The sequence below is a fragment of the Centroberyx gerrardi genome, chromosome 13 (genome assembly GCF_048128805.1).
Source record: "Centroberyx gerrardi isolate f3 chromosome 13, fCenGer3.hap1.cur.20231027, whole genome shotgun sequence".
Classification (NCBI taxonomy): Eukaryota; Metazoa; Chordata; class Actinopteri; order Beryciformes; family Berycidae; genus Centroberyx; species Centroberyx gerrardi.
In genome coordinates this window covers 28,784,331-28,808,073 of record NC_136009.1, presented here as the reverse complement: position 1 = coordinate 28,808,073, position 23,743 = coordinate 28,784,331, and the positions used below count along the sequence as shown (strand labels likewise).

Here is a 23,743-nt window from a genome sequence, read left to right as displayed (position 1 = left end):
CTGCTAGATTGCTTTACGGCATGAAACTGTAAGCGTTTCTTTATTCTTTATCCTTACTTTATTCCACTTTCATTATTCTAACTGCAGAGTTTCAACTTCATGTTAGCTCATCTGGGCAGAAGCAGTGCTGGTGGTAGGAGGGAGAAGCATTTACCTTTAAGCAGGACACACGGTGCTTTTCCGGGGATCAAACCTGTGATCTGACAGGTACGGGACAATCTCACAGCAAGGGAGGAAAAGTCAAATAATTTTTTGGTTCATATTCTATAGTGAAAAAGATCTTCCACACATCCAGATCCATGCAATTTAGACTTATTAGGCCAAGCTTAGAGCCTATTTGGCTGTGTTAGTACTGTGTTTCTGCATCCAGTTGCTTTCAACCAAACTTCCATCACAATTTCATTACAATTCCTGCAAGTACAAACAGTGTTATTGTGTATTTGCAAATGCTTTTAATACATTTGCTCTGTAGACTGAAAGCCTATAGCCTGATAAATGTAAATTGCATGGATCTCAGCCTCTCAGCCGGCTGAGCGGTCGACTCTGCACACATATTCCATAAAATGAGGAAGCGGCCGTTTCTGGAGGGAATCTGGTGCTGCGGACAGTTCGATAACAGACAGGAGCTGCCGGTGTGATTGATCTGTGTGTGCTGTTTCCATTTCAGCGGCTGTCACCTTGTATCATCAGCAGAATGAAGTGCAGGACAGTTATGACCCAGAGAGACAGAGTGTACCGACTCTGCATAGTCTGTTTCCACACAGTGACTTCTGGAGACACTCTGCTTCAACATGGCCTGGGCTGCTCTTACCCTGTCACATCCCATCAGTCTGCGGCGTTCCAGGACTTATTTTGTGATGAAGTGTTGTCATTTACTGTTTTTTTTAGTGAATCCACTTTCCCTCAACCTGCCTCGTCTCCTTCTACTGTAGTTCGGGAGTTCCTACGTTTCCCAGAATGCCTTTCAGGTTCTCTGTGGTGTGGAGAGAGTGATAGCGGTAGATGTGGTGGAGAGAGAACGATGCAGTGATTCCTGGTTGTTCAAAATGCTGACGAAGCCGTTGCATTTCACACGCTACACTGACAACAGATCCACAAAGATGGACGCTGCGGCTGCATTGCATGCTGGTCTATCTGCTGCTCTTGTGGGTGGAGAAATTGGTCTCTCTCCTCTTCTACGATGGATTTCTCCCTGTATGATTGTTGAACGTCTCTCGGTGCAAAATGGCGGCTCTAGAAAGAAGCCCTCGCTCTTTGATTCTGAGGGACTGACACCAAAACCTGATGTTTACCGCTGATGTTTTACATCCTGAAACATTTTCTCATATCAAACTCTGTTGTAGCTGCTGGAAACATCTGGAGGTGACGTCACCTCGTCTACGATTGGCCGGTTATCCACCAAGAAGAAAAACACAACAAACTACTGAATATTCCCCAAAATGCAAAGTACGTCGCTAACAGCTGTTTAGCAGTGTTGAAGTGATTTAGGCTGCACTGTAAATACACAATAATAGCTTGTTTGCACTTTGGAACTGTAATGAAATTTTTAGAGATGTTTTGGTAGTAGGCAACTGGTTGTACTAACACAGTATTATGTTTTTGCAGTACTTTCCCATAAGTCGATACAAAGGTTAATGCGCTGGAGCGAAGCCACAGTAAAAGAAAGTGCAGCTTGTTTCCTCCTGCGTGTTGTAAACTTGTCAAAAGGAGCTGATGAGCCGTTTAGAAACGATGTGGATAAGAAAGACGAGAGCCGAAGTCCTTCCTGTGATGTTCAGAGTGAGAGAGAGAGAGTCTGAACCGGACTGAGATGCAGCTACCAGAGATACCAGATTTCTTTCTTAAGGGTTTGTAGCACATCAGCTGGTTTACAGCAAGAATCTGGTGCTCAGAAACTTTATTGTCGCTGTTTTGAATAACAAGTTTTCAATTTGTCATCAGGAATACAAGCCATCCCAATGCAAATTATGTTTTTTGCTAGCATGATAGAGACAATACGTTTAATTTAATTCAACTTTTATCTCTATTCCTGGCTGATATAATGACCCAGTGTACAGGTTATCTTATCATATTAAAAATCGCTATAACAGGAATCAGAAACAGAAATCTCCGTTAGAAAGGAGCTGGAGTTTTAGTTGAACGACGTCCTTGTTTGCAGCAGCAGAGAACCGAACTGAACTGTAAATCTCTATTGAGCAGATAGGAGAGATTAAAGGAGAGCTTCATTGATCTCTGCTCCCAGAGTTTCCAGCCGCGAGGTTGTTCCCATGAGGCCGTGGGGCAGAGATGACTTTGTGGTAGGACAGCAAGAGTCAATTTGATTGGCTCCTACCAAGGGCGAGAAACTGACTTCTCTGTCCACCAGCCACTTTCATGTTTCATCCACCAACCAGATTAGTAGAGTATGACTCCAGATGAGGGTCGGTTACCTGCAAAGTGTCTGTTAGGCCTTGTTCAGACTGCAGCCCAAATCGGATTTTTGGCATATCCAGATTGGAGTCAGATTGATTTTATCAAGTCTGAACAGCAAAAAACCACATAATCAAGATTCAGATTTTCAAACCTCTGCATGAATTTCTCTGATGCTTTACTGTCTTGTCGGCATTCTCCATGAATCTGCTTGCGTGGCTTTTTGTGCCGTGAAGCCCAATTAGCAAACTCTCCAAATGATCGACCTAATGAATCAGATCAGCTCGACTAAACGCCTCGTCTGCTGCACTGCACAAACATCAGCGATAAGTAGATAAACAAACCAAAACACAAAGCAAATTAATCAGAAAAGTTCAACACAAGCTGTTTGATTGACAGGTGATCTGTGAGAAGTGCAGAAACACCACAGCTGAAAAACAAAAGATATGAGGAACTGGCAGATTACCACTAAGTAAAATAAAATAAAAATATCCGTGAAAATCATCTTTTGAATTTACACACAGTACCTGTTGCAACACATTCTGCAACACCTGTTCTGAAGTATCATTATACCTTTAAAAAATACCAGCTCTACCAAAAATACTAAAACTAGAAGTGAAAATAAATAAAACTAAACTAAAACTAAGCATTTGTAAAAATAATAATAATAATAATAACGATAATGATAAATAACTAAAACTATCAAACTCACACTGAAAACTAATTAAAACTAAACTGAAATAGAAATAAAAATAAAATAAAATAACTATATAAAAATCGAAACAAATGAAAACGGCGACTCCTTCATGTATCAATGAAGCTGTCAGCTGTCGTGGTGCTGAGGCTGGATGTGGGAAAGCCCCCCCCACTGCCCCCCCCCCCCCCCCCATCAGCCCCCCGACCCTTGCCCCCCCCCCCCAACCCCCAACCCACAGCCAGGGGTCAGGATGTTCTCGGCCCAACGCCTTGTTCTGCATGATCAGCAAAATCCCTAATCACACACATCCTCAGTCGCCCTGCCCCACCCGCCGGGGGGAGACGCTGGAGGAGATATCCATCACTCCCAACACGCTTTCGGCTGCAAATCTGACCTCCTGTGGGTGGTGAGGAGGGGGGGTGAGGGGGGGTGGGGGTGTCCCAAGAGACCAAGCAGAGGGAGAATTATCAGGGATTTCTGACAGGGTGAACCCCCCCCCCCCCCCCCCACCCCACCCCCCTCCCCCCCTCCTCTTGTCAAGTCATCAATAAAGGTGTAAACCCCGCAGCGAGGGCCGTGCAATGTCAAACAGCAGCGCAGGAGGAGAGCAGCTGTGTGTTTTCTTGCGGCGCTGACAGGCCGATCTGATCCGACAACACCGCCGGATCTGAGACGGAGGCCGATAATCACCCGCTGAGACGACCGCCGCGTTTTATCAGCAGCTACATCCTGTCGGGACACGCCGCAACACGGGCGCTTTCATCCTGAGCCGGCTCACAGGAGCAGGAGCGCTTGTTGTGAAGCTCCGCCCTTCACCTGGTCGGGGTTCACTTCACCTCCGACGCCCAAACGCTTCAGATTCTCCACTTCACTCTTCCACTTCTAAGAGAGTTTGTCTCAACTCTAATTTGATAGTAAATAATAATAATAATAAAAGACAGTTCAACAAATCAAACATATTCAGTCATAATGTATGGATTACCATTACATGTTCTGCATCAAATACCAGCTGAAAGGTTCCTTTAACATTTTATGATATTCAGTATTGATAATACATAACATTAGGTGTAATCTCAGATATGTCCAAAGAAAAAACATAAAAACATCCTGTACATTCCTGTCGGTTTTTCCAAATTCCCATTCCTCAGTTGAATTGGAGTTGATGAGTTCATTCATTAATTGACTCTGGTGTGAAATGAGCATGAAACAGCGCTGGTCAAAGCCTCTCTGCACCCATCATGCAGAGCTAAATTACATCATAAATCTCATTACTTTGCCCACATGATATTTAATTGCAGGTGAAGCCATTTAAAATCAAGCTTGCAGCCACGTCACCAACACTTCTCAACACCACACTCCCCTGATTCGTTCGTTCGAAGCGCCGATAAGATCCTGTGAAAGATGCCGTAAAGTCTTTCAAACGCTTTTCAAAACTCGAGAGAAAAGTGTGAAGTTTCGGCTCGTCGGTCCAAACCGGTCCAGGAGCCTGCGAGCCGCAGGCCGAGTAAAGAAGAACGTCTCTCATCTCGTCCTTGTGGCTGCAGTCATTACGGCCGGCGCTGTCCTTCCCCCCCTAATGTTTGCATATCGCCGAGCAAATTAACTGTCAGAATTGCATCGTCTGCACTCCCGTTATTGAATCTTGCCGGTAAATTGGTTGTCAGGAAAGCCCAGGGGTTTGATCGGCAGCAGGGAGTCCGGCGGGGCCGAGGCTCCGCGGGGCCGACCGGTGTGAGAGATGGATTAGTGGAGACTGAACCGGTTTCAACACACAGGAGGAGCAGGACAGTACAGGTGTGTTCCTCCTACCAGCATCTGCAGGTGACCTTTAATTCCAGCTGAAAACTTTGTTCCAACACAGGGTTAAAAAGAAAATACAAACATTAAAGGTTAAATGTGTAATATTTCTGCTTTACTGAAGCAAAATATAACTACTAGTAAATATCAGGTTCCTGAATGGTAGTGAGTGAAAGAAAATGCACGCTGCGGAGATTACTGCATTCAGAAACACAGGAGTGTGCCGAGGCTGAAGGCCCTCCTACCAAGGTCCCTTCAAAAATCAGGCAATTTGTTTTTGCCTAACAGCAAAAACCACACATCGGAAAATATAATTTGAGACTTTATAACTAATCGGTAGAGTGTTCTGGTAAAGTCGGCATGTATATAATACTCCAAACTGCTCAAATTTTAGTGGGGAAGTGGTGTTACTTCACACACAAAATAGCGACTCCTTACCTTCAATACGTTCCAAAAACCCACAGACAGCAGAAATCGTGGTGATGTCAGGATCCTGATCACAGCAAGACTCCATCTAATCAAAATAATGGTCTAACTCAGTAAAACATGACAGAAGGTTGATTGTTGTTGGTTGTGAAACAGTCCGACCTGCCCACCATGCTGATGATGGTCTCGCTCTACGGAGGGCAGAGTGTTGTTGTCATGACAACGCTGAACGATAGAGGCCAGCACTGGACCAGAAATTACACATACTGTAGACCCTTTACCGATGAATAAGAAAATTTATTTTTTTTTGTTTTTGTTTTAACCTTCTCGGAGCATCAGATGGTTTTTACCACATCAGGAAAATTCAGATTCAGTCACAGCAAATGAGACTGAATTGACTTTGAAACACTTTGTCAATTTTCTAACATTTCTGGCACTCAAACTTGCAAATAAACGTTGGGCTTACTATGTAACTATGGGGTTTACACTACAAGACATTCTCCAACTCCAATGAGTAATTTCATCTGATATCGAGTCTTGCAATTTTTCATAAAATAGGTGAAAAAATCTGCCAACTGATTGAGGTATTTTCATTTGTTTCAATACAATTTAACATGTTTGTCAGGCTTTTTTCTGAAAAGAAGTGGAACGACCTGCCTTACATTATTTTAAGGCATTGCCAGATTCAAGAAAATACTCTGAACAAGTTGAATTGTATTGAAACAGGTAGATCATCTCAGTTTTTTCTGCTTACAGATGCAATCGTTGCAGAAGTCCCACTTTTTATTGCATGCTTGTTGAATTACTGCTCTCATTTTGCTCCGTTCCCAAGAGGAATTCCTTGGGAAAAAAATAAAATAAAAACATGAAATTTTGCCGGTAACTAGCTGGTTCCATCTGTCTTATTCATCCGGTGAGAAGAGATCTTGACCTGGTCTACTTTCACACACTGCAGGACCGAGGCTGTTGTTGGTGTGCAGACCTACATACACACACATTACAGTTTACCTGCTTACACCGCTGCCTGTCAGTTTATCACCCAGACAGTTTTGTTCATTTATCGATTTATTCTGATTCTTCACATCGCAGCAGTTGTTTCTCTCAGTGTTTCTCTTCAGTGTTTCTCTTCAGTGTTTCTCTCAGTGTTTCTCTCAGTGTTTCTCTTCAGTGTTTCTCTTCAGTGTTTCTCTCAGTGTTTCTCTCAGTGTTTCTCTCAGTGTTTCTCTCAGTGTTTCTCTCAGTGTTTCTCTCAGTGTTTCTCTTCAGTGTTTCTCTTCAGTGTTTCTCTTCAGTGTTTCTCTTCAGTGTTTCTCTTCAGTGTTTCTCTTAGTGTTTCTCTTCAGTGTTTCTCTTCAGTGTTTCTCTTCAGTGTTTCTCTCAGTGTTTCTCTTCAGTGTTTCTCTTCAGTGTTTCTCTTCAGTGTTTCTCTTCAGTGTTTCTCTTCAGTGTTTCTCTCAGTGTTTCTCTTCAGTGTTTCTCTCAGTGTTTCTCTTCAGTGTTTCTCTTCAGTGTTTCTCTCAGTGTTTCTCTTCAGTGTTTCTCTTCAGTGTTTCTCTCAGTGTTTCTCTCAGTGTTTCTCTTCAGTGTTTCTCTTCAGTGTTTCTCTCTGTTTCTCTTCAGTGTTTCTCTTCAGTGTTTCTCTTCAGTGTTTCTCTTCAGTGTTTCTCTCAGTGTTTCTCTTCAGTGTTTCTCTTCAGTGTTTCTCTCAGTGTTTCTCTTCAGTGTTTCTCTTCAGTGTTTCTCTCAGTGTTTCTCTTCAGTGTTTCTCTGTACATCTCTTTACATCCTCCAAAATGTGGCTATTTTTAAAGCAAAGGTTTATTTTTACCTAATAACTTTCAATTTGGAATGAAACTCTTCAATTTCAGATATTTTAATCAGAGAGAGGGAGCGACTGACCAAATCTCTTCCTCTACCTTCTCTTTTTTAGTTTTATTTTATTTATTTTGCACAAAGAAAAAAGTAACAAATAACTACAACATGCAACTAAACACACAAAATAAATAAGATTGCACAGATGAGGAAAAAACCCAGAGGGGCTTATAGTATCTCACCTAATTACCATAAAATGAAAACAATATACGATAATAACAATAAAAAGGAGGAAACAAAAAGGGAAAAAAACTCTTACTAATGCCATTATGAGAATATTGCAGTTAAGGCACTGGTCATGTAAACACTTTCATCTAAATATGTTAATTTGATGAAGGTCCTATTCTGCAAATTAATACTACCATTACCATACGATACATAGTACTGCGATATTAGTTGCATTACCGGAGGCTTAAGCCTGTGTATTGGATTTTTTTCTACTTCCCCCAATCTTTTTGCAATACATGCCATATGTAAATAGATTTTTTTTAAGTTTTAAACATTTACAATATAGTGTATACAATATAGTCTCAGAGGCGACGTGTTTTAGGGATTTGCTGGACCGCTGGTAGAAACTTAAAGAAAACACCACAATTAAGTTTTGATTCATCACGTCCTGTGTGGAGAAGATTTGGATGGGGATGGGACGCACTTTGTGATTTAGACTGAGAGGGATTTGGATTTTTTTTCGCCCAGTGCAGCTTCAACACTCCTCTCTCATGCATGTAAACAGCTTGATCCGATTTTTCTCATATTTCTCTGGATGGATCATGTCGTTTCCATGTGACTGATGTCTCACACGTCATGATGCCACCTCGGATTTGGTTTATTGGTCGTAGGTGCCATAGTAGTCAAGGCTTCCTATTCAATTTATAGACTTGGCAGGACCTGTGTGTGTGTGTGTGTGTGTGTGTGTGTGTGGGTGAAGGCGTGTGTGTGTGTATGAGTGTTTATGTGTGAGTAAATGTGTGTGTTTTTCTGTGTCCACACTCATACTGTATTTGTGTGGGTGGGGTGTGTGTCCGTGCGTGTATGTCTGTATGTGTGTATGTGTGTGTGTGTGTGTGTGTGTGTGTGTGTGTGTGTGTGTGTGTGTGTGTGTGTGTGTGGGTGAGCTGTTCCAGACAGATATCGCCCCTCCCTCCTCTGCTTCAAACTGAAGACTCTGGGATCTTTTTTCCTGCCAAAATCCTGCAGCCGAAGCAGCCAGGAGGCTCTGGGCTGCTGCTCGTTTCCATCGCCGCCTTATTGCTCGGAGAAATATCATTTACCAAACATGATCCACAACCCGCTGTGCACAAAAGCACCATTTTCCACACAATATCTCACCGTTGTAAATCTCCCACTCTGGTAAAAAGCCCTATTACCTTTTTTACAATTTCGCCCAAAGACACTAGGTGCAATCGTAGAAACCGAATCCGCTCCATTTGTAGCCAATCGCCATTTCCTTCACTCAGAGGAAATGGATTTCAGCTCTCCAGAACTGGGCGGCTCCTCTTAGGAATCCCATGATTGCCAATCACAGCAGAGATTGGATTCCACGCCTCATTTATTTGGCGAACATGCAGGTAATGGAGCGTTACAGTGGTAGCGTCCATCCGCGCTGCGCGGTGTCTAACTGCCACACTCAGACAATTATTCTGCTGATGGTGGAAGGTGCGAGGTTTACTTCAGGACGGGTCCATGTGCTGCACTTGGCCCGGTCTGATGAGTGTAACCCCTCCAGGAGGCTGCTTCAGTACCAGTGGGGTTTTTTGGTAAACGGATTTAAAACGATTTAACTGGCAGATTTTTCTCCAACATCAGTATTTTGCAGCGTTGGGTCCATTCATGAACTGAACTGAGAATGCATGGTAAATAGGCCCTTTTCACGTCGTCATGGTAACAGATTCCGCACTGAGAAACAGGTGCGTTACAATTACAAATTTCTGTTGCAAGGTATGACCTTCACTAAATCGCTCGCAACCTGCCCAACATTAACGTTGGTGAAGTACAAAGACTCACTGACCTGTTTTCATCGACTCCTGAATCTAAACTAGAGAAAGGCTACAAGTTCTTCACCTAAAGTTCCCTCTTCGATTATGAAGGTGAGTTTTAGCTTCGGTTTCTCCTCGATGCTGTCATCTCTTGGTAGCCATCACCTCATTTGCATAACGTTATTACCTATCTCAAAAAGTTGGCCACGGATTTGCATAAATCTGTTGTCAGACATGGCTGAGGAGCTCTACTGAGTTACATTATGCGACGTTATCTACTGCTAGGCTTGTATTGGTTTGTCTTACGTCACAAAAGGAAATTTGCCACACAGGAAGTTGTGATGCACCAGTTTCTCAACATGGAAGCTGTTACCATGACGATGTGAAAAGGGCCTATTGGAATTGGAATGTCAGGCAGCTGTAAGGACACAGAACTAGAATTAAATTGGTAACGTAATTCATCAAAAACTGCGACCAGTTTGGTGCTAAATTGACTCACTTAGGATCGGTTGCTTTACCAAACGAGTTACAGTAAACTCATAGTGGCACAATGGTAAAGGCAAATGTGCAGTAAAGTGCTTTTTTATTTGTGGGATTGACAGAGCGACTTATGGCTCAGGTCTAGCTGGACTTGTATTGATCGGTCCTTTTTTATCTCTTATCTAATGTCTTATTATCGCTTATCTAATTGCCTTTGTGTACAAAATGTGCAATATAAATAAACTTGCCTTGCCTTTTAATCTCTTTTAAAGCTATGATTGGGCCTAAAAAAATCAACATCATGCTGTATCTGAAAGCATAAACCCCAAACGGTTCGCCCAAGTTCAACTGAGTAACATCACCGAGTTCAGCTGAAAGGTGTTGAATCAGAGCTATGTGCAAACTACATGAGCTAATTGAGGAGTCTCACATTTTTTTATTTTTTTTTAGAGTGTTTTACATATCAACCCTTTGATTTCTGCCCGGCTCCTATTGACGTGTCAGATCTAATGGGCATCGACGTCGCTCTGTGTTCCGTATTGAACCGGCTGTTTGAAGCCAAATAGGGACCCGACTTTGTTGCAGATCAGTATCTGTTGTTTTATATCGAATTAACATCGATCTCCTCCGCTCGTTCCAGGATTATCTCTGTCCTTTGGATAACTTTGAGGAGAAAATGTTCCTGTTTAATTTAGGGGACAGGGGGAAAAATGGTGCTGCACATTAGTTCGCTTTAAGGGAAAGGCATAATGACTCTCCATTAAGTGTCAATACACACAACATCAGATTAAACGCACTAACACACACACACACACACACACACACACACACACACGACCACCACAGCGCACTTAAGCGTCAATCAAGAGGAGTCCACTAAGCCTGACGATCGTTTCCTTAAGGTGAATTATGTAAAACTCCCCCGGCTGTTTGGCTGTGAAATATTCATGCTGTTATGGTTGTGTAGCACTTCAGAAACTTATCAGAGACGTCAACAAAGCCTAATGGCAACACAACAGGCCATGAATGATTTAGGCCCGGGAACCCGGGAAGGAAAGCGCTGAGCATTAGAGAACCGGACCGGAGGACGGAGCTCTCAGCGGCTTCTCTGTTTTCTGAGGTCCGCCTCGCTGAAATCCTAGCTGTCTCAGTACCAGAGAATGTCACAGTCTGAGTCCATTTAATCACCTCGTACAATAAATAAACAGGAATTTGTCTCGGTGACATTGGTGCAGGGAGATATCGACAACTTGCTCAGTTTCAGAGTAGATACAGACAGGGAAAACAGGACAGTGCACAGGGACGACGCCATGATGTGATAGAAATTAAACAACATATCACTGTGGCTTTGTCACAAATCTCCCAGCAACCACATCTGGCATCATCATGGAGGTCTACTGGAGAAATGTCTAAATCTATAACAACCAGACAAAAAGAAGAGACCTAGCTGAAAAAAAGCTTGTTGTGGCTGCAGATCCATTCAGTCACTGCTCTGTTAAGGTTGACTTGTTTCTAAGTGGTTACTATGGAAACTTTGCCCCTTTGGTCCTAGTCACTGCTCCGATGCACAAAAGTTGTAGCTTGAAACTGAACAAAGCTAACAAACTACCCAGTTCTTCTTCTTCTGTTTATTCCAAACAAACCGCCAGAGGATTTTTCCCAGGAAAGAGCTACCAGACACCGGCTGTTTAGAAGAGACAATGCAAAAGCTTTATGAACTGGATATAAATTGGATCACTGTTGTTGTTGAGCAATTGGCAATAGACAGATTATTACTTTAAGAGTCAATACTAGATTAAATGAAATGTTAAGGGTATTTTTTGCAGTGCAGGTTAATGGGCTACACTGGTTTAAGGATATTGTAAAGTATTCCTTCCTTCCTATTCACTTCCACACTGACAGCGCCCAGAGCTTCATAAGAGCCGCTCTTACTGTAAACTCTCAACGATAAACCTCCCCATCTGCACAGCTAATGTCCAGTGTGCACCAGTCTGCGCTCATGGATAAGTGTATCTGTCTGTATCTCACAGGTCTTTAAACCCATCAGGTCTGATCTAGATGTGCGCTCTGCAGGCTCTGGTGCTGATGAATGGGGTTTGGCTGAAGAATAAGAAAATAACCTTTCCAGAAAGGTGATGGTGGAGAAAACTGGACAGGCTGCATTGGGTAAATGTTAATTGGCGCTGTCGCTGTGCGCTCCTGCAGCTGGCTGGCTTTATTCAGTGTGGTTCTGGGTAATATATCAGAGATGGGTGGTTAGGTTTAGATGACTTGGAATATGTCCAGGGTGCAATCTACTGTATAGGGAAATTTAAATAGCCAATTGTATGTGTGAATCCAATTGACTTCATTTCCAAAAGGGCTATATTTTTTGGGGGGGGGGGAAATCACCACCTGAAATTGATCATTCAGCTTCTTTAAAATATTGTTGGAAATGTGTTGAAAAATTGGGGTTTCACAGCAGCAGAGAATAGGATGTAGCTAAGAATAAGAAACTGAACTGAGTGCTGAAATAAAACAACTGATAACAGCTCAACATAATGAAAATAATACAGCAAAGAAATAAATAGCAGCTTTATTGACAGAGTTACAGGTTGCACTGTGCAAATGTGCATTGCTTGCTATTCACATTGTTGGATGTACAGGTGGGAGAACAGATATGCAAAATGTGCCCCGAAATGCAAGTATGCATTGGAGCTATTCACGTTATCAAATATAGAGGATTCAGTGTGTAAAAGTGTTAATATGGAGCTGTACTGTATGTTAATGTGACATAATTTACAATTTAGGTATTTAGCTGACTTTTCCTCTAACAGTGAGTGAGCAGGCAGAGGTTGAGGCTTGAAGGACACTGGCAGGAGTCACTGAACACACACTGGCTGTGAGGATCAAACCTGTGGTCTTTTGGTTATGGGACAGCCACATAACGACGAGGCCATCCTGCCACTAACCCACTAACCAGCTGCTAACTCACAGTTTAGGGTGCGAGAAAATCTCTCATTTAGTTTCTGTCTATGGAAAACAACAGTGGTTAACCCAAGTCAAGTCAAGTTTATTTATATAGCCCTTTATCACAAGCATGTCTCAGAGGACTTTACAGAGAATGTGTCTAGCTAGATCTAGCTAAACACAATCAGTGGTGAACAAAATTATGTAGGAAAACCCCAAATGCAAACTGTACTGTCTTTTGTGACTTAACGCATTTGCTGGCAGCGGCCATATTGGAAGTCCTCAGCTCTTGGGCACCAGTGGCTATGAACGGCTCTGTGCTGTTTTGACTGGGAACTGATCATTTCATCACTGATAAATCTGATTGATTTAGTGTTTAGCTAACCATCACTGTCTTGTTGTTAACACATCTGATTAGTACACTAGTTAACAAGCAAGCTAACAAAGCCAAAAACCAAGTTTGTACAGGTTAACTGAGCCTGCTGGCTAGTTAGCTAGCTAACAGTTTGTTCAGGTTAACTGAGCTGACTCTTCTCAAGCTACAACTCAGAGTGTTTTGGAGTAGAGACTAGGGCTAAAGACAAGACAGTTTACTGTGTCACAGTAACCAAATCCACCTTATCACACTATTCACTTTTACTGAGAACGTTACTGAATGGATCTACAGCCACACCACAACAAGCTGACTCAGCTGCTCTCTGTTTCTAGCTGCTTGCTACAGATTTAGACTTTATAGCACTCCAGTAGACCTCCATGATGGTGCCAGACTGGTTGCTGGGAGATTTGTGACGCAACTGCAAAGTCTCTGAAAAGATACTAATGCTAAACCTAAGTGGTATTACCCTTATTGTCGTAAATGGCAGAGAGAATTGGCTTGTTCACTGAAAACACTGAACCGAGAAAACCAAACAGATAGCGGTCTAATGCAATAGCATGGCCATTGTTCTGTCTGCAGCACTAATTTGGCTAAAATTAGTCGTCAGCTGAACAGATATCATGCGTGAGTCAGCGCTAACCAGGGACTGGAACAGGAAGAGAAAATAAGAGTAAAACAGTGAAGATTTGTGTATATATTTGAATTAAAACACAAGGATCTTGCTTAAAAGAATATTATGTTGTGTGAGTGATGGTCATTTCCAACCAACCTCATATTCATTTTGGAAAAAAAAATTATAATTTATAGAAGATCCATTCTGTACACATTTTTATTATTTTGCCAACCAGGGACCTTATCAACTGTCTTAAACAGTACCATTATTTGTGATTTTTCTATCTTTCTAAATGGCTCATACCTCATTTTTTAATGAAAATCTTTGTATTTTTAATAGTTTCAGTGAGCTGCATTAAAGGGCCTCTTCACCACAAGCAAAACCCAAACCCAAGCTGATTCATTATGCAGATAATCTCACACATATCCCCAAAAAAACTGTAAACAGCCTTGTGTTGCACTGAGTTTGGCTCCAGGCCTCCTGGATCCTGTTAGCTTCCATCAGGACACGACGTCAACCTGCAGCCACAGGCCAGAGACACTGATAAATGGGTTATATGGCTTTTTATTTTGTACCCTATGATACACTATCCTTTTATGGGAGACTTTTTATGATGTTTTCTTTGCTTTTCAAGGAGCCAAAGCAAAGAAAATGATATTGATTCATATATGAATATTAAGTAACACTGATAAATGTTTGATTTCTTTAGTTTTGTGGCTAAATATATCACTTGATAATTTTGCTCTATGATACCCTCTTGCTTTACAAATGGAGCTGATTGTTTTCTTTAGTTTTCTCAGAAATCTGTTCTACACAACAGTAGATATGAAGTGACATTAATAAATGGTTGATTTATTTAGCTGTGTTATCTGCCATGGTCCAGTGCTGTTTACTGTTGGAGAATTTTTCTCTGTTTTTGGAGAACACAAATGCATTTTGTTTCATGCAACAGCAAATTGTGTTATTTCAAAAAGAGATATCCCCAGAAGAGAGTATTAAAGGATTACTGTACTGCAGCAGTGCCTTGGAAGAAACTTTGACTTGTCATCTCTACTCACAGTAGAGGCGTAGCTCTATCTAGTGGCAAGTTTCAGACACTGCATCAAGGTGGAATATGGGAAGGGAAATAAATGCAATATATCTGTTGTGTTTATGAACTCCTTTTTTAATCTCACCTGCACAAACTTTCTATGTTTCATCATGGTGCAAGTAAACTAAACTAAACTCAATGAAAACTAGTGCAGATTTCGTCGACTCTTCTGCTCACAGTGCAGAAGAGTCGGCTCAATTTTCTTGCCAGAACCAGCAATCCTCAGCTACTGGCCTAAGCTGCTGGTCACACTGTGTACTAAACTGTCTTTATTTTCTGTGTCTGCAGGTTTTTAATTGTGCTGGGATGTTTGATACTGGCCATACTGACAACATTCAAGGAGCACGAAAAGGTTTCTGCACACTGGCTGGTTATACTGGTGAGCTGACTGGGATTTGTTTGTTGTTGTGAATTGTCTCTTTTCAGTTGAATCCTTTGTCTTTTTGTTGCCTTGTGAAGCACTTTAAGACTAGCATAATGCTTTAAAATACGTTTAATTGATCAAGTTTGTCTTGTATATCAAATTCACTTAACTGTGATTCTCTTGCAGTCACTTTCAATGGATTAATTTTCTCACTGCTGAGTGTCACCGAATGTAAACACTGACAAGTTGTTCGATTCACCCAGGAAACCTTCACCATCTTCATCTTCGGAGCGGAGTTTGCACTGAGGATCTGGGCGGCGGGCTGCTGCTGTCGCTACAAAGGATGGAGGGGGAGACTGAAATTCGCTCGCAAACCCCTGTGCATTTTAGGTAAGGAGGAGGAAGAATGTAAATAATATGAACAGTAAGTAAAACAGAGCAGGACTGCCAGGGTTAGGCCTAACCTACCCTTCACAGCTCAATCGCTCATCCACTAAACAGCAAAGGGTTTGTTATATAATGTGTAAACTGAGTAAGGGAGTAATGGAGTAAGAGATTCAGATTTACAGAGAAATGTACATTAAACACATAGGCCAGGACCACTTGTACTGACATTGAATACTGTGTATACTGTAGTACGAGGCACAATTTCTTCCACACAACTTAAAGGGGCGCTAAGTAATATATGACTTTTATCGCCCTCTGTTGGCAAACAGTAGGAATTGCAACAACATTGATAAAATCGATACAGTAACAAAAACGAATGGCAAAATGACACAAATGACAAATATAATCAACATTTTCACAATAGAGAGGAGTAAGCTAACTAATTAGAGCAAAGGTCCAGCAGAAAGTGAAGAGCTAATACATCATGCTAAATCCTGGGATAATAACACTGCTTTGTCGTTTGCTTTTTTGGCTTTTTAGCTTTCGTAGCTGGAACCTGCTGTCGCTCTAGCACCATCCTCCATCACTGAGCAGCTAAAAACGCGAGTGGGATTGGGAGTGTCTTGAAATTCCGGTGGGCAGGGAGTTTTAGTTTTGATTCTGTTTTGAAAGCCAAGTAATCGTTGAGTCATTGGTAATGATGAACAACCCTGTCAACCCCATGCAGATATATTATGTTCATTTTGTGCTCTGGGACAGGAAACATCTTACTCATTGCCCCTTTAAGTAGGCACTCAGTTATGGTACAGTAAGGCACTTTGGATAAAAGCGTCCACCAAATTGCACATGACGTTTTACAGCCAAATCTCATTAGCAGTGCTTTAACAGTCTCTTCATGTGCAGTCGGCCCTCGTTAGCTCTAATTCCATAACTCCTCCAGACTTGTTCATCAGCTCATAAAGTGCCTGATAACTTCTGGGGTCAGACTCATTAAAGATAAGATGAATGTTTTGTATTTTCTCTTCTGTATCTCAGACATCTTTGTGCTGATTGCCTCGGTGCCGGTGGTGGCGGTGCGTAACCAGGGCAACGTGCTGGCCACGTCCCTGCGCAGCCTGCGCTTCCTGCAGATCCTGCGGATGCTGCGCATGGACCGGAGAGGAGGAACCTGGAAACTGCTGGGCTCCGCCATCTACGCACACAGTAAGGTAGGGATGGATTTAACACACTTTAATACTACTCCTACTCCTACTCCTACTCCTACTACTACTACTACTACTACTACTACTACTACTAGCTGGTGAGTCCGGCTGTCTTTGGATGGATCGCTCACTCACTGCTGTTTGTGAGAAAGTTTGTATTTCGCTCAGAAGTTTTTTGAAAGTTTGTATTTCACTCTGAAAATGTTTTAGAGTTTGTAGAGTTTTTTTTAAGTTTGTATTTTGCTCTTATGTTTTTTAAAAGCTCATATTTCACTCTGACGGTTTTTTGAAAGTTTGTATTTTTCCATTGACCGTACCCGACACCAAAATTTAATTTGGACAAACGAGGACGAATCTACAGCGTCTCAATTCAGCGGATGGGACGCTCTTCTCTGTTGCAGTTCCATGTCAGATTCTGGCTGAATTTTACATTAAAATCTTCTCATCTTACATTTATCATCTTATCATCTTTATAACCAATTCTAAGCCAATTGTAACCAGTGAACCTTTAGAACAGATCCAGTCAGTTAACTGCACCAAGGCTGCTGGACTGGAACAATTCTTCAGCTTTGTGTGTACTTTATACTGTGTTTAGTCTACTATCATACTGTGCTACTTGTCTGCACTGTATGGGAGGTCCTGTTCCAGTTTGTGCTGCACCTAGTCAATCCTGTATTGTGAAACTGTTTTGTAATGTGTCAGCACCAATTAACCAGGTCAAATTCATTGAGCACACATTGTACTTGGCGTATGAAAGCGATTCTGATTAAGAAACATATGAGTTCCCTCATTTCCGGCGAGAGGATAGGATAGCACTGTTGCAGCTAATTGTAATTTTTTGGATTTAAAATTTGTTAGGGATTTAGAGCGCTCAGCAGTTTTGTCTTCGCAAATCCCTCTGAGACACACATACAAATTTCCCCGGAGGGTCAGAGGTCAAGGGGTTCAGTGTCTTGCTCAAAGGCACGTTGACAGGTATGTTGCTGCTGCGGGGATCGAACCTGTGACCTTACAGTTACGGGACGGTCCCAGTTGCCACCAGGCTGCCCAGTTGCTCTCTAACACAGCAGTACAGCCATTAAAGGGAAGAAGGTGTCTTCCGTTTAAAAGTCACTCAAGAGAGGATGCATTGATTCCTATCAGAGCGCTATTGATCTTGCTAATCTCTACTGGAAGTGTGTGTGTGTGTGTGTGCGTGTGTGTGTGTGTGTGTAAAATTGTCTGTCTGTTTGTGAACGTGTGTACTATCTCGTGGCCAATGGTAATTAGGGCTGCACAATATTGACAAATAATTACATTGTGATTATTTTGCTGAATATTGCAATTGCAATATAAATTGCAATACAGTATACAGACAGTTATTTCAATATTTTAGATTTTTCAGCAAACAAGAAACATTTTTAATGAAAAACTGAGATGTTGTTGCTTAAGGTTTGCTACAATTAAAGTTTTTTTTACAATGTGCAATTCATTTCTAGGTCAGAAATTGGGCTCAGCACCAGAAAACCATGTTTTGGAGTCCAATCTGAGCAGCCAACATGCTGATAAAATAATTGCAGCCTCATGTGATTTGGAAATTGAAGTAGTTCATACTGCGATTGTAATTTTTTTTAGATTAATTGTGCAGCCCTACTGGTGATGCAATTCATTTAAATGGAGGCGTGTGTGCAGGAGCTGATCACAGCCTGGTACATCGGCTTCCTGTCCCTGATCCTGGCCTCCTTCCTGGTCTACCTGGTGGAGAAGGACGACGTCTCCATGGAGATGATGAACCCCGACAACCCCACCGCCCAGCCCAAGCCCCAGGACTTCGACACCTACGCCGACGCACTGTGGTGGGGGCTGGTACGTAACACCGCAGACTGCTGGAGAATGGTATTCTGGCACGACTTCAGCCAGTAGCAAGGTGCAGGGAGCGGACAAGAAACAAAGAAGAAGAAGAAGAAGAAATTCCAGCAACACTTGCAGTGCTGAGAACAAAGATTTAGTAGTAAAACCAAAGCATTTCACCCTTGACACACCCTGATGTCACGAAACGTATTGATTTTACTGATAAATCTTTGTTCTTTATTCCAAGTGCTGCAAGTTTTTGTAGAATTTCCTCTTCCCCTTTGTTATGGTGCTTAAAATTGGAATGGTCCCAGTGTCCTGAAGGCAGCGTAGCACTGAGGAAGCCTGTGGAGACTAAAATAATCCTAATACAATCATTCCCTCTGCCTACTAAGTTGGAAGGAGGTTATGTTTTCACCTCTCTGTCTGTCTGTTTTTTACCAAGATATCTCAAAAAGTTATAAGTGGATTTGGATGAAATTTGGTGGACAGGTCGCTCTTGGCCAAAGGATCAGTTGATTCGATTTTGGTGGTGATCCAGATCTGGGATTTCCACCACTAGATGATTATTGTTTTTTAGCTGTAACTATCATGCTGCAATCACCTTTAGTCTAGACTGAGGGACGTCTGTCTCTAATAGTAGCCTGTCTTTAACACTGTATGTTCGTTGAAACAAAGCCCAGGTCAGTAATGGAAGTTTTACAGTAAATAAAATAAATAGATTTATGTGGTTTTGTGTGGTTCCATACATGAACGAACTGCCATAAATCAGAGTATCACTACGCTTGCTGTGTTTCCACAAGGGACAGAATTCACCTGCTTTTAAGACTCTAAGTGAACTTCTTTGCAAGTAAACTGCCAGTTTTCTACTCATGTATTTGTTAACCTTTATGTGTCCTGTTTGCAGATCACCCTGACCACCATCGGTTACGGGGACAAAACCCCAAAGACCTGGGCTGGGAGACTGTTAGCCGGCACTTTTGCTCTGATCGGAGTGTCCTTCTTTGCTTTGCCTGCAGTGAGTATCCTCTCCTGCTGCTGGTTCATCTTCACTGCAATACTGAATTTAGAGTAATTTTAACAGACACTGTTGCTGATGTTTAACTGTGGAGATTTTTGGTAATTTTACCAAGAAGGTGTGATTGTAATTTAGGACTTAAAATTGCTGGAATCTCTAGAATGTTAACGCTCAACTCATATAGGGATGAATCCCCACATCAAGGAATTTATTTGAAATAAGATTTCCACTAAATCTTTTTCACTGAATCCATGAAACTTATCTTAAGACCTGGTATACAGTCATAATTATATTTTAGATGATGCAATCTAGCTCCGATTGAATAGATCAGTGCATTCAGGGAGCATTTCTTTATAAAGTCAAAAATAGACATAACAGTTGAGAACAAAACCTTTCTATTCTATGAGAACAAAACATGTATTTGCAGATTATTTAGGAAGGTCATGGGTTTTGCCACTGACATCTGATCTACTGTGTGTTCAGCTAGCTAACCATAGTATCTGGTCAGCTAACTATCACTGTCTTGTTGTTAACACGTCTGATTTGGCAAGCATCTAATGTAGTGGTGATGAGCAGTTGCATGTTAACATTATTTGCTTTGCAAAATTGTCACTCTGGATTGTTAGCTAGCTATCAAAGCCAAAAAACAACTGTTCTCACCCCTTGTTAGCCAGGAGCAGAGGACCTCCATCATGGCTGCCAGAAGGCACGTTGCATCAGCTGAACGTCCTCTATTAATGAATGCCATGTGGTATGCACAGTATGTAATTCAGTGGAAACAGTGCGGTCTGATGTGTTTGTGTCTGCAGGGGATCCTGGGTTCAGGCTTGGCTCTGAAGGTGCAGGAGCAGCACAGACAGAAGCACTTTGAGAAGCGCAGACATCCAGCCGCCGGGCTCATCCAGGTGAGACAGCAGCTACACCTGAACACCTGAGAACAACAGTAACACCTGAACAACACCTGAGAACAACAGAAACACCTGAACAACACCTGAGAACAACAGTAACACCTGAACAACACCTGAGAACAACAGTAACACCTGAACACCTGAGAACAACAGTAACACCTGAACACCTGAGAACAGCAGCTACACCTGAACACCTGAGAACAACAGAAACACCTGAACAACACCTGAGAACAACAGTAACACCTGAACAACACCTGAGAACAACAGTAACACCTGAACAACACCTGAGAACAACAGCAACACCTGTCACAGTGACAGCAACTTTTTTGCCCCAGGATCCCTGATGAAGATAAAACTTCAGCAGGAATAATTCAACCACATTCCTACTGCTACAGATTTTATGAAATTATTTTGTTGGCATCTGTGATTTGATTGTAAAGTGAGTCTTCATGATTGTAAAGTTCTAGTGTGGTGGGATTAATGTTTAGAGCATTATCAAAGAATATGGTTTGACTGGTTTTATCATCTTGTGTACAGGGAAGTTCAGCGTCTCTTTGCTTTTAAGAGGTAATTTATAGTCTGAACACTATAACATTAATTAGAATTATTGATCAAAACTGAAAACTGGAGAGCAGGGATGATGGCAGGCAGCACCCTGCATTAATGGAAATGTCAGAACATCAGGGGCTCTAGGACAGCGCCCTGCGGGACTCCAGTCATGACGATGTGAATACGAGACTGATATCACATCAGCAGGGGGCTTCAGGGTGCTGAAATCAAATCAAAATCACTGAAACAAACTACATTTTTCCTCATGTGTCCCTGAAATTACACTGTTATCTTTCTGTATTGAAACCGAGGGGCGCAGACAGGTGGAAGCTTGCTAGCTCTTCCTATTTTTCTCAAAGAGGAACGCTTACAATGTTAAATACAAATGTAGATTTTTTTCTCTCCCAAAGAAACAGCTGTCTGGTGAACAGAAAAATATCTAACTAACTAAAATTCACAGTGTCGAAGTACCCGTTCAATTGCAAGTGACATTATTTGCTGCATTGACACTATTTCACTAATGTTCTTTTTATGTATTTTTGTACAGTCTGCCTGGCGATACTATGCCACCAATCCAATCAGGGAAGACCTTATTGCCACGTGGAGATTCTATGAAACTGTCATCTCTCTTCCCTGTTTCAGGCAAGTAAACTCAACAAAACCCTTCTACTATGGCATTCCATACATGTGCTGTTTCATAGTCCTCCATGCACTGCATTTATACATTTAAGTTATTTGAACATGAATTCTGATGTTTTGTGTTTGTTCTTTTGCTCTGTTATGAATTTATGTTGGTGCCAATCATGCTTTTTTTTCCCAACTTTTTATTTATTTTCTTTAGTTTGCATGCTTATCATTAACGTGAACCGAAGTCAGTGGTTTCCATGGAAAGCTGGATGCTGCGAACCAAAACAGCATTTTATCTCTGAGGTATAACAGATGTCACACGTTCATACCTGCAGGGTCCGGTTTCCCAAAAGCATCTTGGTACAAAGAACATCTTAACCAGTGTCACTAAGTTCATCTTACTGTCGAGAGGCTTTTGGGAAACTGGACTCTGTTTTGTTTAGACTGTTTAGACTGTAAATCTGTGTTGTTAATGCAGTTCTTTCATTGGTTGGAATGGGCCAAAACTGAAATGAAATAATCACCATATTTCACCGGAAGAGTTTCATTCCAAAATAAGAACCACCAACTGAAAAATTCTTCTCTAAATTGACAAAATGATACAACACAACATTAAAATACAGTATGGTACTTTTTAAAAGGATAGAAGGTAATCTAAGTCCTTAAAAATCCACTTTTACCAAGTGTATTTTTTTTATTTTTAGATATTGAACAGCTAATTTAACGAAAAGGACATGCAGCGTTTTGCAATGGAACTCTTCACTTCTTCAAATGGATAACAGTAATGATGTGAAGTGTGGCCTAATGGAGTTACGGGATTTGTCTTTTTACTTTTAGGGATTATTGCAGGATGTTCACAGCTGTGCTCTGTAAGCTTGTTAATTTTGTACTTCATCTCTCTGCATCCAAAGGAAGGATCATTTGGAGGGTATGGCAAGGTAGGTCACTGTTCTTTGATCTGCAGCAGAGATAAATCACACAGAGTTCTGCCCAGAGTAAAGGATTTTCTGATGGCGTTTTAATTAGCTCTACAAGCTCAAAAGACTAATGAAGGTTTCCTAGAATATCCCCGTCCGCTTTTAAATAGCTTCCTATATTAATTCACAACTCAAATCAATCTCTCGGCGAAGCGCTGGCTAATGGCCGTGGTAAATATGCGTTTCGTGATATAAAACTCCCACATGTCTCGTTCTTTAATGGCGCTGCCTTTCAAATCAGCCACTTTCATGACATTTAGGTTGAGAGATTTTTTTTAGAAACCTATTAGTGAGTCCATTAGTTATGTTTCAATTATGAATGACAGTTTAGATCGGGTAATTAGGACCCAAGATGGGGTCTTTTTGGTTTGGTGACTTTCTTTTTTTCCACCGTGCCGAGGGATATTAACGCGTCTCTACATCAAAACGTGTCATTAAAATCTGGCAGAGGGTGATTGATTTGTGATAGCGATTCATCTCATCTTCATGGGCTGCTGGGACGATGTCATTGGTCCATCGCCTTAATCAATTCACTGTCTTCTTCTACTGTTACTTTGTTGGTGAGTGCTGGGAGAGGCTGAGCAGATACAGACGAGGCATTTTATTTGTGAAGTGAAAACTGTGAATAAGTGAATATCTTAAAATATAGAGGATCCAGTCTGTAAAAGTGTGATCATTTTGTCAACCACAAACTTAAGTTTCCTACTATCCATCAGAATGAATCATAGTTTGTTTTAATTTTGAGTTATCAATCTTTTTGTAAGAGTAGGTTTTCACCGGGTGGAGATCTAATTAGGAATGAACATTTTCCAGGAGGCTTTGCAGTTAAGCGCCTGAACTTCAAAATCTATCTTTATTAAAACTGTTTCTTCATGGTGGCTTTGACCCTTGAGCTCCTTACTATGTTCTGCTTATTGTAGTGTTGGTTTAGGAATTCAAGCTTTCAACTGTCATGCTTAATAGCTGCTGTATGTTTCCATCTAACTGTCAAGCAAATTTTAAGCAAACTTTTGAAATGCTCCTGCAAAAAAAAAGAAGCAAATTGGGAGTGTTTCTACCAGTTGGTTCCATCAGCTGGATAAATAGGCTTCACCAAACTGAATACTTGTCAATGCATAAAATTTGCATAATTGGCATAAAAATGTTTTGGATAAGATCGTCACCTAAACACACTGAGGTCACTCCCTGCATGTAAC

The 23,743-nt window shown here is 41.5% G+C and overlaps 2 protein-coding genes across 4 annotated transcripts in view; both read left to right on the top strand.

Moving 5' to 3' along the window:
* The window catches only part of kcnq3 (potassium voltage-gated channel, KQT-like subfamily, member 3), a 123,762-nt gene that overhangs the window by 88,129 nt on the left and 11,890 nt on the right, over window positions 1-23,743 (top strand). For all 3 annotated transcript variants that reach the window (XM_078287544.1, XM_078287543.1, XM_078287542.1), the window contains exons 2-9: window positions 14,974-15,064; window positions 15,313-15,439; window positions 16,472-16,644; window positions 18,310-18,483; window positions 19,376-19,486; window positions 20,296-20,391; window positions 21,491-21,589; window positions 22,486-22,508. In XM_078287544.1, the coding sequence (XP_078143670.1) occupies window positions 14,974-15,064; window positions 15,313-15,439; window positions 16,472-16,644; window positions 18,310-18,483; window positions 19,376-19,486; window positions 20,296-20,391; window positions 21,491-21,589; window positions 22,486-22,508 (894 nt within the window). The remainder of the gene's footprint in view (window positions 1-14,973; window positions 15,065-15,312; window positions 15,440-16,471; window positions 16,645-18,309; window positions 18,484-19,375; window positions 19,487-20,295; window positions 20,392-21,490; window positions 21,590-22,485; window positions 22,509-23,743) is intronic.
* ift57 (intraflagellar transport 57 homolog (Chlamydomonas)) overlaps window positions 1-23,743 on the top strand; it is a 248,494-nt gene that overhangs the window by 221,615 nt on the left and 3,136 nt on the right. The window lies entirely within an intron of this gene.